The following is a 15729-nucleotide window of genomic DNA, read 5'->3' as shown; positions in this document are numbered from 1 at the left end:
GTGCAAGTGTGTGGAGTTTATATACACAATGTAGCACATCCTGTATTACTGCATGACATCACAAGATGAAATAGAATGTTTTCTGTTTGAAAGAAGAGCACATTCTAAATATACAGGGTTTGTGTGTTAAACATGTGTGAATGAAACAAAACACAACTGTGTGTGATGAGATACATCAGAAGGTAGTGTAATATGGGTGTTTCAGAAGGGACACAAACAGCAGTGGAGGGTCTGTATTCCCTTCATCACCTGTGTGGATGTTCTGTACCATGTGTCTAATATATCTATTTGTGTGTGTGCGTGTGTGCGCGTGTGCGTGTATGTGTGTGTGTGTGCAGTACGAGGCGTCAGGGCTTGGCCTGATCAGTAGCAGACTGCGCAGCACATTGAACCGGATCCAGGAGAGTCTCATTGATATGGTGAGTCTGTTCTCTTACATTTTGTGTAATTTTGTGTGGGGTTACCTTCCCCTGTCCCTGTCCATGTGAGCCCTCACTGGCCTGTGGCTGCCGGGCCCATTATGAGGCCATTATGGTGGGCTCAGGACGGACCGGACCCTCCATTAGCACCCCCAATTACCCTGCTCACTAATGCTGTCGGGACAATTACACTGGAGCAGGCTCCCTCTGCAAACACCACACAGACCTCACAAAATGCTCTGCTCTAAAGAGAAGACATCATCCTCAGTGCTGGAGATCCACTGATAACCCTCTGAGGAGACTTCAGGAGCATTCACACTTGTACTGCTGTTACAGCTGACACCAAAATAAATTGCGCTTTATATATTGTTTATATATTATTTCAAGAAAATACAAAAATAAATTGCCTATTTCTATAAGATGACTGGAGCAGTTTGTGTTTTCAATAATAATCTTGTGATTGACCATGACAGATGCAGCATTGACTGGAGAGTATGAGACAAAATCCGGTTCAGCCAGAACATATTTGTCACCATGCCATCACTCATGGCTGCGATAAGTACTTGTTTGAGCTAACTACTATCATATGCTAGCCGTGTTTCAGCTTTTGGAAAGGTTTCCTAATTAAAAGGAAAGGGAGAAATGTGTCCAGGTCATTGATGAGCTCTTCTTGCTTCCACTTCACTCTCTGACCAAAGTCACGCAATATCATCAACTGCTTTTTATGTCAGAGCTCATTTCTAAAGTTTACTCTCTTTCCCTGTGTCAGTGTGAGACCCATGTTTTGAGCTACGTTGCATGATCAGTAAGTAGGCCTCAGTGCAGTGGACACCCATAACACAAACTTATTGCATTATGTTTGGCAGTTTCCCCAGTTTTCGCTGTTGACATTTGTGAGTTTAGGGCAGAGTACCCAAAGCTCTGCTCGTAACCATCTCCACACTCTGCTTTCTCATCTAACAGGAGTATTTTCCAGCGGAAAGGAAGTCCATGTGACTGTGATTTATTTAATCACACCATTAGCCAATCACACAATTATGATGTACACACCACAGATACTGATGCCAGCCTGCCTGAGCAGCCAGTCGCTTCTACATTCTATTAGAATCCAGAAGGGTCTGGATTTGGACATTGCAGTGTGAAAAACCACTCTCCAAACTTGAGATGGTCCAACCACAGCCACTAATTTGTAATCAGGGAGACATTCTCCAGATTCACTTGTCTTTGTAAAGTTTTGTTTAAGCATATGGTTCTGGTTGGACAGGTAAATGCCTGGGCCTGTGCTCAGCATGTAAAGTGACCTCCAGATTAGGCCGTTTAGTCAATAAATTAGTCAGCCAAAATGTGTATAAGGCAACTAAATATTTGACTTAGATAAGGGTTTATATGGGACAGCAGCAGAAAGAAGTTACCTGGTTTTGTATTTTTTGCATTTATGTGTAAAAAAAGGCAGATTAAACTCATTATTCACACATTTAACGTGTCTATATAAATACATTTGTTCCTAGTACTTTAAAAAAATAAATAAATAAATAAAATTCTGCATACACAATAGTTTTTGTCTGAACTCCCCCTGCAGATGTAGCCTTGTGAGGGCAGTTTGGTCAGATACATAGAGCTACAGAATATTTTTGAGAGCTTTTGCCACACCCTGTCTTTTTAGTCAATTGAATGATTGGCAGGATATTCTTTAATCTTTAGTCAATCAAGAATTTCAGTCCTTCTAGTTAGACTGGAGTGCTAGTGTCCACCTCAGTAATGTCTGTATGTGCACCAACTCCCCAGGCCCACTTCTTCAGGTCCACTCCCTGGGGACCACTTCCCACATCTACTCTGCAGGTCTCCTCCCCTAGATTCACTCCCCCTGGTCCACTCCCCACATCTTCTACCCAGGTTCACCTTCTCAGCTCCACTACCCTAGCTCCACTTTCAGGTCCACTCCCCACAGGTCTACTCCCCCAGGTCTACTCCCCCAGGACCTCGCAGAGTCTGACATGGTTGCAAATGAAAGCCTCGTCTATGTAACACAAGTACATGTACAGCCATGTCTTTATTGTGAAGTATTTTTCAGTTATTCTTAGACCGGGGCCTGGTCCAAAGATCGTATCTAAAGTGTGCGTCACCCACATAGAGTGTTTCAGACCTCTGAAAACACCACTGTACAAACCAAGTGCAAAGATCTAAATTACATTTGGGCAGCACCTCCATTGCAGTGCTTTTTTTTTTTTTAAAGACCACGACATCACAGCCCCAGCATTGCAATTTTTTCTGCATAATATTCTGTCCTTTAAGTCTGTGTCCTCCCTCACTCGTCCAGGCAGATTTTCAAAGAAATTCCAGTCTATTTCAAAGAGATTAACACAGAAACGGTTTCACCTGGGGGACAAACCCAAGCCAGACAAAGCACTGTGGTCTACTCCGTTCGGTGTAGTGAAGACTGCAGTGAGTACTGCAGTAATACTGGAGAAACACAATGAAAGTTACACATGTAACTACGGTTCTATGAATCCCGGATGTGCTGAAAGCACTGAATGTTCCCTTCGCACATGCGCAGTTTGAGTAGTAGTACCAAATGAGTCACACCTGTGACCAAGGATGACGCCCCAGAGGTAATATAGTCCCCTGTCATCTGTGACTCTTCTCGCAGATCCGCAAGGATCCTGAGTGACAGAGTACCTCTGGCTGTCATCCAAGATTCATAGAACCGTAGTTACATATGTAACTTTTGTTCTATTTCATCCCTTCTGACTGCCAGAGGGCAGTACTGAAAGCACTGAATAACTAATACCAACTATGTCAAGAAGAATCCTGAGCATATACCTTGCTGAGGAGAACCCAGAGATTCTTGGAGACCCACGCCAAGAAGATGAGAGACCACATTGATGTTGTAGAATCTGGCAAATGTGCTTGGTGAAGCCCAAGATGCGGCAGCACATATTGTCTCCACATTGACCCTTCTCATTGTTGCCCATGAAGTGGAGACGCCTCGAGTAGAATGGGCCCTCACATCAGGTGGAGGCTTGTGGCCTGCAACCCTGTAGGCGTGGTGAATGGTCACAACCCAGTGTGAAAGGCGCTGTCTGGAAAGAGGACAGCCCTTAGCTCCTTCGTAACACAGAACAGCTGGTCTGAACTAGAGATGCGCGGATGGGCTATTTTTTCATCCGCAACTGCGACACAAAACTCATCATCCGCCCGCTGTCCATTTTGCACCGAAGGTTTTCAAAACCGCACCCGCCCGCCATCCGCCGATTGATTTTAGATTTTAGAACAATCATACAGCAAACAAACTAAGGAGCCTCGATAAAAATGCAAACTCTATAGCTCATTCATTCCAAAATTCGCTCAGCGTGTATGTTTGCATTCTTAATTGTCCGTAACAACCCCAGACTTACCTGGTTTTCCAACTAGGTTATTTTTTAACCTTCTTGCCTTCGTGTTGGATGTTCTTACATTCTGAACATTCTGCCATTGCCCGATGTTATTTCAAAGTCATAGCCTCACTCCATCGGTCTTTCTTTAAGTTTTAAATACCCGGAGTGGCAGTCTATGCTATGTCTGCGTGTTTTAAAATATAACTGATATCGAAACAAACAAAAAAATGCATAACTAAATAAATATGGCCCTATAGCCACTTACGTGTTGGCAAACAGCTGAAATAAATTAGAAATAATAAAATAAACTGCATATAATATGTGCCTCGTAAACCTTAGGCATCAATAACCCGACACAACCTTAACCTTCAGAACATAAAAACGAGGTCAAATGGGCTAATTAAAGATATGACGTACACTTCATACTACAAGCATAGACAATGACACTCGTCTTTTCAGATGTAGGTAACAATACTAACAATAACTTTTTTTTTTTTTTTAGTAGTTAAACCGCCACCCGCCCGAATTTAATTAAAATATAATTTTTCGTCACGTCATCCGCCCGACCCGCGGATTAACCGTGGATACCGCGGTTGTAACCGCAATCCGCGCATCTCTAGTCTGAACACCTCGTACCTGCCATGGCTGCAATATAGGTTTCCAATGCCCGCACCGGGTATAACAACTGCAGCTTGTCCCTGCCCTCTCCAGGCGGCGGCTCAAAGTCAGCCAGACTCAAAGGTTTGTTACAGTGTGAACGGTACAACACCTTAGGTTCAAGCGCTGCATTTGGCCACAGGGTAACACCAGAACTATCTGATCTCCACCTGAAACAGGGAAGACAGAACGGGCATATAACTCACCAACCCGTTTCGCTGACACAGTAGTTAATAAAAATTTCAGTTTTACATGAAAGCCACTTGAGATTCCCCTGGGCCAAAGGCCTGTGTCTGCATGTCTGCCACATTGGTTGGCGGGGTTCATGACAAAAAACCCTGCCAAGCCTGTCTCTAGGGAACCGTCAATCAGTAGACCAATCCCGAGGGGGTGACTGAGCACTGGAGCCAGCAATAGGGTGCCTCAGTTGCCTCGTCTATTGAGCATGGACATTCCGTTCTAAGCAGTGGAACCAAACAACTGCCCTGGTACCACAAGTACAGTGCGGAGAGTCCTGCAGGACTCCTCTGTCAGGGGAGATTGAATGAGCCAAATCTGTCGGTGAGCCTGAACCACAAAAGACATAACACGTCCAAGTTGCCTTGTCATTAATGCAAAAACCTGTATTGCTGTATCACTAAAATCAGTAGCCTTTGCAGCACTATGTCCCCCTGGAGGGAGGCAGAGAGGGCAAAACAGTAAATGTGCCAAAGAATTGCCCAGATGACCAGCCCATGCACCAGAGTTGTACGCCTTGGAGATGAAGTCATAACGACACACAACATTGGGGTCTTGGACATCTGACATCTTGGCGCACAGCTTCCTCAGGTGTGAAAATGAGAGAAGCCACAGCCGGTTGTGTTTAGCGGCCAAAATCCGTCCATCTTTTGAGAGCCTGGAGAAAGCACTCGGATCCCTCCAACAGGCATGCAACGCTCTGAGATACTCCTCAGAGGGGGGCACAGCAAAGGGCGTAGAAGGACGCCTGCATCTAAAGAAAGCACTACCAAGGCCAGATTGTTTAGGCTTTGGAAGTTCCAGTTGCAAATGGTTCAGAGCTATGTGGAGCTATTGGTTGAGTCACTACCAAGGCTTTGTGTGGAACAATATGAACCATCCTCAGAAAAATGGGTACATCCTCCTCATCCTGAAAAAGGGAGGCAGACACTGCCAGAGAAAGCACATCATCCTCTGGGGCCTCTGGGGTCAGAACAGGCATTGACTGGGTGAACATCCCAGCCTCTGAAGCAGGTGCGACCATGCAGGAGCTTGCAATAATGACTTCATCGCTTTCAATTCTGCTGATAACTGCTCCACTTTAGATGAAAGACCTTGATCGGATCTAGACTTCTTTTTGGGCAGAGCTCTCGAAATTGTAGACTCGGGATGGCACTTTGAATGCCTAGGAGGGGGCAGTGGTACCTGCCTCGATGGTGGGAGATCGCTACCACCTGTTGGTTTTAGCTGTGCCATCCTTGCCGTACTGACAGCAAGTGGCATGTAACTACAGTTCATGCATGGATTGTCCGACAGTGCCTCCCTCAGGTGGTTAGGGCTGAGGCATGGTGGGCAATGGTCGTGGCCATCGTCAACCTGAAGTGTGGACCCACAGGCGACACAACAATGAGACGTCCGTTAATCTGGCGCAATCAGCCAAGGACAGCCAGTATAAATTGAGAAAAAAAAAGATGGCTAGACAGCGGTCAATTGGTAAGCAGAAAGGGGATGGGAGAAGGGGCGGGAACGCAGCCTTCACGGACCAAGGTACAGGGGCACAATATGAGAATGCCTGTTAACTGTGACAGGTAGTTTCAGGTCTACAAAAGCCAAAACAGTGACCAGGTGCAGAGACGAGGTGTGTAAGGGTACATATATTCGGGCCAAAACTATGAACATTGAGTAAAATGCTGGATCTGTTAGTGCTGCGCTTTACTTTTCAAAAAGTTTTGTTTACTGTTTACAAGGAATTTATTTTTTATAATATTTCATACATAGTTGCTTATTTGAGAATATATATATTTAACTTTTTAGTATTACCAAGCACTTTGCATTTATTTTTATTTTCCTGTTTGTATAATGTTAAAACAAATTGTTGGTTTAATTAACACACATATAAACAACAAGCATTTTTATTTATTTTTTTTCCCATACTATACCAAAAATGAACCGAACCAACGAACCGTGACCTCAAAACCGTGGTACATACCGAAACGTGATTGGACCTGTGGGTCCGCTGACCCACTGTGGGAGCTAGTTGATTCCAGCTCCCACAGATGAATGCTGTTGTTGTGTCCTTGGGCAAGACACTTAACCCACCTCATCCCCAGTGTGTGTGAATGGGTGAGTGGTTCCTTGTTGTAAAGTGCTTTGAGTGCCTTGAAGGTGGAGTCCCTCCTGATGAACTCTTAAAGGAATGGAAAATCAGTGGAACTGGTGGGAACACATAAAGTAGAGTGTGCTAGTGCACCCTGACAATCAGTGAGGTAACAGCCGGCTCGACAGGTGGCATGTGGCCCTAGCCAAATTGGGGGGGCATCCTCCTACACAGACGCCAAAGCCCTACCTTCAGATGTCAAAAGTGACAATGCCTTTGTATTGGCTCAGCATGCATGTAACTCCCCAGTGTAGTACTCTGAGGGAGGTACGGCAAGTGACGCGACAGGTCACTGCCACTTAAAAAAAAAAAGCACTACCAGTGGCCTTAGTCAGCTTGCTGAAGAATGTCCAGCTGCAAATGGGTAGTTGCTGAACAAACAGATGAAGTCATCCTGTCATCTGACCTGGAGTTTTGCTGAGCTTTTTTCGTGGAGCCGACACAGAAGCAGCACCTACTTATCGCTTTAAGCCCGACATGTGAGCTGCAGGTAACTGTGTGGACTGTGGCCCAGTAGCCTCATCAGCTGACTCCAGCACAGCCAGACAGGCTACCCATACTGAATGATGCCACATATTACATATAAATGTCTCATAAGACCATTTTTTCTGAGTAAAACTGATGAGATAGAGTCTGAGAAAAAGATTGTGTATATCATGAGTCTCATCGCTTGTGTGTATACGAGAGCATTTGATTAATGCCAATGTAAATCCAAAGAGTATGTAAAAGTAGCTTTGTCATTCTTGGGTCTATCAGTGTTAAATAAAAAGTGAGTGAGAGAAAAGCCTCCTTTGTTAGAATATTTCAGCTGTAAGCCTCTATGGAACTGTTTACCTGCTGTACCTGGGGAGGACGCCACGTGAACTGTTTAACTTTCAGACCGAAATAAATGACAACACAGTGTGTATGGGAGGACATGTTCTTATCAAGTATGGACTCGTGACACCAGTATTGAACGATTCGATATTATATTGAATATCGTTGCATCCTTACTAGGTTTGTATTGGTTCATGGGTGTATACTAGTCTAGACTCTAGATCATTCTAAACCTATTCAGGAAAGATTCTTTTCTGTTCAGATGACATGACTTTTCTAGATATTGATACCAGTATTGATACCTGCTCAAATGAATATTTATACCAGTGTACCCGTTTTTGTACTGATAAGTATCTGATTTTTGATACTTTTGACAACCCTATGAAAGATTAATATGAATTAAAAAAGATTGATTTTCCCACCCTCACCTAATTAAACATGCCACACAATATAGATGCACTTTTAAAGCCAGATAAACCCATCTCTTTTATCTTCAATGCTGGAAGCTCCACTTAAGTCCAGTGTCTCTATGGGGGCTGGGCGCTCCTTTGACTGGCTTGGGACCAGGAGATTGTTGGGCTGCCTGTTGTTGACTGTGTTCTGAGTCAAATCCCCTATAGAACCCTTGAGCCGGCACTGGCGTTTTGATCTCATCTGATTGACTTGCCTCCCACAGCAGTCTAACACAGATGTCTTTAGTCTGCAGAGTTTCGACATGCCTCTCATTCTCATATTTGAGTGAGATGATGTGATGTGCCTGAGTACAGAGGCTGGAGCTCCGCTGGGGCCGCTGCACAGACCTCATTAGGAAACACATTACAAAGTTAATTGCATGTTGCATTTGATTTGGGCGCTAGATACTTGTGGTTTTGTTGCTCTGGTTTCACACTGCTGTGGTCTGAAGCAAACACACAGTAAACTAATGGAGTGGGATTCCCGTGTGGCTGTGCGGGAGATCAGCCCCTGTTAACGTCCTTGTCATTCCTCCTATATCTGTATTTATCCTTCTCAAATCCTCCTGACATGTTTCATTACTGTGCCCACAAACATTTGATTTATAGAAATGACTCCTTGTTCAAAGATTATGCTTGTATACATTTAGATGCATCAGTATGCGAGGTGAAACAATGGTGGCATTTTGAAACTGTGTGCCTGGTGTTGTTTATTATTCGTAGATGATATTGTGTAAACTCTGCTTAAAGACAATCAAGTCACGTCTTGGCAAAGTTCATTTGAGATTCTAAATGAGAGTTACAGTCTGTGTGAATCTAAATGAACTGAGTCTGGCATTCCCCTGCTTTAGTTTGCCTTTTATGATTGACGTAGTGCAGACCTGGTAAAGTGCTTGGTCAGCACTTGACCTTAGTCAGGCTTACCTGCAGGATCTGTTTCCATAGCAACTGATATGTTTCTCTGAACATAAGGGACAAGTATTTAAGCCTGTTTCCCATAGCTTTTGTTAGGATTAAGGTTTGGATAAGGACAAGGACGTTTTTTTAAATAATAGTTTCATTTCATTCAGTTCTTTGAGTATAAATGTCACTTATTGCCTATATTTAATCTTTAAGCAGTTATGTTGAAAAAAGTTGATTTTATTTATTTTTTTTCATGATATTCAATTTTTTTTAGATGGTCTGTTGTGTTTATAATAATATAATGAGCAACCAAGTCTAATTTTGTAATGCCAATGTCTAGTACAGTTTGGCTATTTTAGATAATGGGGGGCTCATAGTCTCCTGTTATGGGAAACACTGAGCCTGACTTCACTGAGTATGGACTCGTCTGTGCTCATGATTACACTGTGTTTTGTTTCAGGAGAGCGCTGAGGGAGCAGTGGTCCATGGGCCATCAGAGGAGAGGAAGGAGAAGGTGCCCAGCCCTCACCTGAGCCAACTGGTGGACCTCAGCAACAGCAACGCCCTGTTCGGCCTGGCTCAGCGTGTGGTGGCCACAGAGTCTCTGTGAGCACCCCAAATAAGCACTCACTGATCACGCACTAACAAAACAAGCACCCTTAAAAGAGCACCCATTAACAAAACAAGCAAACGGGAAGCTGTAAACAAGCACCTGCAAATGAGCACCCACTACCAAAACTCGCATGTACCAATGAGCACCTACTAAAAGAAACAGATCGCAAACCTGAGAGTTAGCACACAGAACAAGAAAACACACAAGTACATAAAAACTAGCATCTCAAAATCAGCACATGGATCAAGCACCCACTAGCAGAAAGAGCACCTTCAAATGAGCACTCAAATATCTCCCGCAAACAAATTTCAAAGACATATGTACAGCCACAACAGCACACTGATTTGTGCACATGGCACCACATCCTCCCACAGCCAGAGGACGACACAACATGCGTGTACAAGTGTCTGTGCTCTGTCTGATGAGCCGGAGCATACCTGATGTTAAACACTAGTATGTATGTATGTATGTATGTGTGTGTGCCTCTCCCTCCTCCTCTTGCCCCATCCGCCTCTTATCTGTGCATGATGAATACTACAGATTTATGTCACTGTCTCAGTCAAGAATCTGATTAAGGGGATCAAAAACATGACAATGAGATTGTGATGAGACTGAAATGAGACTGTTGCTGCACGCTAGGCTAGTACCAGCTGCCTGGTGCCTTAAAGGTCCTATATTATGTTAAATGAACTTATGTGAGTTTTTAGTTGTGTTAGAATTAGTACTGTCAAACAATAAAAAAAATGAATCAGCAGATTAAGCACACTTTTGAAGTGTGATTAATCATAATTAATAGCATTACCCACTGAATAAAAACTAAGCTTTTTTTTTTTTTTTTTTTCAATTTTATGCATTTAATAACTTTTTTCCTGTATAACCTCATCACATCACAAGGTTGAAGAGAGTATATATTGTGTTTGAGAATTCAGCCTTAGTATGCAGGGTTTGTGTTTAAACATGTGTGAATGAAACAAAATATAACTCCAGTTAATTTTGTGATGAGGAAAACAACATTGTAACAGCAGAAAACAGTCTAATATGGTCCCTTTAAAAACTATCTGTTCGCAGAGTGTTTCTGGCGGAGCAGTTTGAGGCGCTCCAGTCTCATCTGGACTCCATGATGCCTCCAGCCAAGAAGCCCTTCCTGCAACAGTTCTACTCTCAGGTACTTCACACACAAACACAGCCAAGGTACCACCTGGGTTAGTACACATGTATCCTAAAGTGTCTGAGATGTGAGACCTGTGTGTCTCTGTGCAGACGGTGTCCACGGCCAGTGAGCTGAGGAAGCCCATATACTGGATAGTGGCAGCCAAGGCCATTGACTATGAGCAGATGCTGCTGCTGATGGCAGGAGTCAAGTGGGACATCAGGGAGATCATGTCCCAGCACAATGTCTATGTGGATGTGCTCCTCAAGGTAACATATATGTATGTGTATGTGTGTGTGTGTATGTGTGTGTGTGTGTGTGTGTATATGTATGTGTGTATGTGTGTGTGTATATATATATGTATATATATATATATATATGTGTGTATATATGTATATATATATATATATATATATATATATATATATATATATATATATATATATTAGGGGTGTCAAATTATCGCGTTAATTGCGATTAATTAGTTACAGTCATATTTAGCGCGTTATGTTTTTTAATCGCGTTGATCTCATTTTTAATCTCTAACTTTAGTGTTTCTGTATGTGAGTTTCTTTATTATAAAACCTGTTTTTATGTGTTGTTGAGACAACAACACACACACACAAAAAACACATTTTGTAATTTTTTTTATTTCGGTAATTCTTCTCATTGCCGGAAACCCACAAAAAACGCGTGCAGTAAGAGCGATGTAAACGTCTTGTTAACGTTGGCGGCGTCAGTCACACAATGGACGAGGTCGAAGAGCCAGTAGAACAGAGGCAGCAGTGCACAGGTAAAAACGCATTCGTGTCTTGGAAATTATTCTCCCGACGTGAAATATAAAAGAAAATAACAAATATAATATCGCCTGAAAACAACCTGCATAGACTCATGATGTCTGCACTACTGTCCTATAGTGACCTGCCACATGAGGGGACACGCACACAAACACACACAAACACAAACACAAACAAACACACACAAACAAACACACACAAACAAACAAACACAAACACACACCTTCATCATCGTCATTAACCTGAGAACGCGCAGACCACGTTTCCTTCCGTAGACACTGCACGGACACCGACGTGCTCCCGTGAGCCGCGTGTGGATCGTGTTTTCTCGCGTACGCTGCGTAAACCGCGCTTCCTCCTGTGCGCCTCTAAACCAGAACTAACACCAGGACTAAAACCAGGACTAATACAGTCCAGGACTAAACCAGGACTAAACCAGGACTAAACCAGGACTAAACCAGGTCTAAACCAGAACTAAACCAGGATTAAACCAGGACTAAACCAGGACTAAACCAGGACTAAACCAGGACTAAAATCAGAACTAAAACCAGAACTAAAACCAGGTCTAAAACCAGGTCTAAACCAGGACTAAACCAGAACTAAAACCAGAACTAAAACCAGGTCTAAACCAGGTCTAAACCAGGTCTAAACCAGGTCTAAACCAGGTCTAAACCAGGACTAAACCAGGACTAAACCAGAACTAACACCAGGACTAAAACCAGGATTAATCCATTCTAGGACTAAACTAGGACTAAAATAGGACTAAAGCAGGTCTAAACCAGGTCTAAACCAGGACTAAAACAAGGACTAAAACCAGTGATTTCATATATAAAGCATTTCTCTATAAATAATATTTTTAATATGGTTAAGGAAAGACTGGACTTTTTATTGTCTTTAAGTAGACAAAAGTTATTATGTTCAGATTTCCTTGTCTTTGCTACTTTACAGCAAACAGTTTCTTATTCATGGAGACTTGGACTCAACAGCCAAATTGGAGAGATTTGTTAAACAATAAATGACTTTATAAAGTCACTTTTTTTAATCTATATCAGTCTTTTGATCTGCCACAATAATGTAATAATGAATTTAAATGAAAATACCTCAAATTGAAGGCTTTTCTCAGCAATTTTTAGGTGAGATTAAAATGAGATTAATTAGATTAATTACAGATCATAATTAATTAATCTCTAAATTTTTTTTAATCGCACTATATATATATATATATATATATATATATATATATATATATATATATATATGTGTGTGTGTGTGTGTGTGTATATATATGCTCAATATACTAAAATAAATAATAAATTTGCTTCACTGAAGAAAGATTGATCATTTAATGAACACAGAAAGGTCAGATTTTGGCAAGACAAAAGTCTTGTGGCCTTGTCATATGATGCACCCAATCCTAGATTACAGCCTCACCTGTGATCAGTTACTGATCAATCAATTAGTGGGTGTGTATAAAAAGAACCCCAGCACACCAGACCTTCACATCAACTGCAACTTGACCTCTGACAACATGCCTAAGATCCACCCTGAGACCAAAGCATTAATTATCAAGAGGCTGAAGACCAGATCCACTGCTGAGGTGGTGACACCTTCAATGTGTCTCAGCATCAAGTACAAAGAATAAGAAAAAGATCTGAAATGACTGGAGATGTTTTTGACAAGCCCAGGTCCGGCAGACCCTGCAAGACAACTGCTCGAGAGGACCGTTTGTTGATTCAAAAATCCAAGGCCAGCCCCTTTTCCACTGCAGCAGACTCCACCAGGCCTGGTCACCTCAAGTCCCTGTGTCAACCACAACAGTTTGTAGAATTCTGTCTCGAAATGGCCTCCACGGTCAAATCAGTGCACAGAAACCAGCACTAAACAAAAGGCAATTAAAAAACCGTGTGGCTTTTGCCAAGGGCCACAGCCTGATAAAAGGATGGACACTGGAAAAGTGGCAGAAGGTGGATTTCTCAGATGAATCCTCGGTTGAATTACATCACAGCCGCCGCAAATATTGCAGGAGACCTACTGGAGCCCGCATGGATCCAAGATTCACCCAGAAAACAGTTAAGTTTGGTGGCGGAAAAATCCTGGTCTGGGATTACATCCAGTATGGGAGTGTGCGAGACATTTGCAGGGTGGAAGGCAATATCAATAGCCTAAAATATCAAGAAGTATTAGCTCCTCTTACATTCCCAACCATAAAAGGGGTCAAATTTTGCAGCAGGATGGTGCTCCATCGCATACTTCTATCTCTACATCAAAGTTTCTCAAGGTGAAGAAGATCAAGGTGCTCCAGGACTGACCAGCCCAGTCACCAGACATGAACATCATTGAGCATGTCTGGGGTAGAATGAAAGAGGAAGCATGGAAGGCAAAACCAAAGAATCTTGATGAACTCTGGGAGGCATGTAAGACGCTTTCTTTGCTATTCCTGATGACTTCATCAACAAATTGTATGAATCATTGTGGAACCGCATGGATGCGTCCTTCAAGTCATACAAGATATTAAATATGGATCTCACAGCGCCACTACTTAATTCACTGACATTATGCAACATATTTTTGTATTTGAAGTAAATTATTTGTTCAATTTTCTGTAGGCGACAAGACTTTTGTCTTGCCAAAATCTGACCTTTCTGTGTTCATTAAATGATCAATATTTCTTCAGTGAAGCAAATTTATTTTAGTATATTGAACATAATTTGGGAGGGTTTTAGCTTTCATATGAGACATTTCTAAAACCAATCGATTAATTTAAAGTGAGGTTATAAGCTTTTGTCAGGGACTGTATATGTATATATTAGGGATGAGCATGATTAGTCGATTAATCGATAATTGATCATTAGAATTTCATCGATTACGTAAATTTTAATCGACAAACCGAATGTAGGTTGCTGTGCGTAGCATGACCAAACAGGGGTCCGTACAAGTAGCTCTCTGCACTCAGAAGGAGCGAGCAGACACAAACAATCAGTCCGCCTGCAATGTACCGAAGCACAAATGCTTATTTTAACGATGAGTTGTACAAGAAATTCCACACTTTCCGTTGCGTTCGGGACAAGTGTGAGTCCATGTGCACAGTGCACAAAGCAGCACATATGTTTCGGTGTCCAGTGGGAAAAAGCTTTGCCAGGTGAGAGTCGCCCAATATCGATGACGAGTCCCCACCTCCCACCACCGTACGGTGTCCTGGTTTTGACAAACGCAAATATGGTCACACTAACCTGTATTCCACTGAGTCGTGTCTTTTAATCCAACAGAAATTGACCACATCAGCGACACAAGAGCTGCAGTTTTATCTTTGCTTAATTTATGCAAATTAGCGATGCGGTTTTAAGTTTCGTTTCTGTGAGAGTTGCGCAAAACTGAATTAAACACATTCTAATAAACGGGCTGATGTGGCTCTAGAGTCGTTACGGTTTATTTGTCGTAAAGTTGAATTTATTTATGCAGATTAGGAGTGCAGAGGAGAGTGATCATTTTAATATAAAAACCTTAATGATTAATCAGTAATTGACCGTTAATTCTCTCGACGATCGATTAAGAAAATTTCATCGAATGCCCATCCCTAGTATATATAAATATATATAAATATATATATATATAAATATATATATATATATATATATATATATATATATATATATATATATATATATATATATATATACGTGCTGTCATGCGATTAAAAAATTTAGAGATTAATTAATTATGATCTGTAATTAATTTATCTAATTAATCTCATTTTAATCTCACCTAAAAATTGCTGAGAAAAGCCTTCAATTTGAGGTATTTTCATTTAAATTCATTATTACATTATTGTAGCAGATCAAAAGACTGATGTAGATTAAAAAAAGTGACTTTATAAAGTCATTTATTGTTTAACAAATCTCTCCAAATTGGCTGTTGAGCCCAAGTCTCCATGAATAAGAAACTGTTTGCTGTAAAGTAGCAAAGACGAGGAAATCTGAACATAATAACTTTTGTCTACTTAAAGACAATAAAAAGTCCAGTCTTTCCTTAACCATATTAAAAATATTATTGATAGAGAAATGCTTTATATATGAGATCACTGGTTTTAGTCCTGGTTTAGACCTACTTTAGTCCTAGTTTAGTCCTGGAATGGATTAATCCTGGTTTTAGTCCTGGTGTTAGTTCTGGTTTAGTC

The 15729-nt window shown here is 41.7% G+C and overlaps 1 protein-coding gene across 2 annotated transcripts in view; it reads left to right on the top strand.

Annotated features, from left to right (window-relative positions):
- Positions 1-15729, top strand: part of vps50 (VPS50 EARP/GARPII complex subunit) — a 90971-nt gene that overhangs the window by 53400 nt on the left and 21842 nt on the right. For both annotated transcript variants that reach the window (XM_020920700.2, XM_055157012.1), the window contains exons 22-25: positions 339-419; positions 9456-9601; positions 10677-10773; positions 10869-11027. In XM_020920700.2, the coding sequence (XP_020776359.1) occupies positions 339-419; positions 9456-9601; positions 10677-10773; positions 10869-11027 (483 nt within the window). The remainder of the gene's footprint in view (positions 1-338; positions 420-9455; positions 9602-10676; positions 10774-10868; positions 11028-15729) is intronic.

The sequence above is a fragment of the Boleophthalmus pectinirostris genome, unplaced genomic scaffold, assembly GCF_026225935.1.
Source record: "Boleophthalmus pectinirostris isolate CB_2022bp ecotype Guang Dong unplaced genomic scaffold, ASM2622593v1 HiC_scaffold_21, whole genome shotgun sequence".
Lineage (NCBI taxonomy): Eukaryota > Metazoa > Chordata > Actinopteri > Gobiiformes > Gobiidae > Boleophthalmus > Boleophthalmus pectinirostris.
Note: the sequence above shows the minus strand (reverse complement) of the source record. Positions and strands in the feature narration are given on the sequence as shown.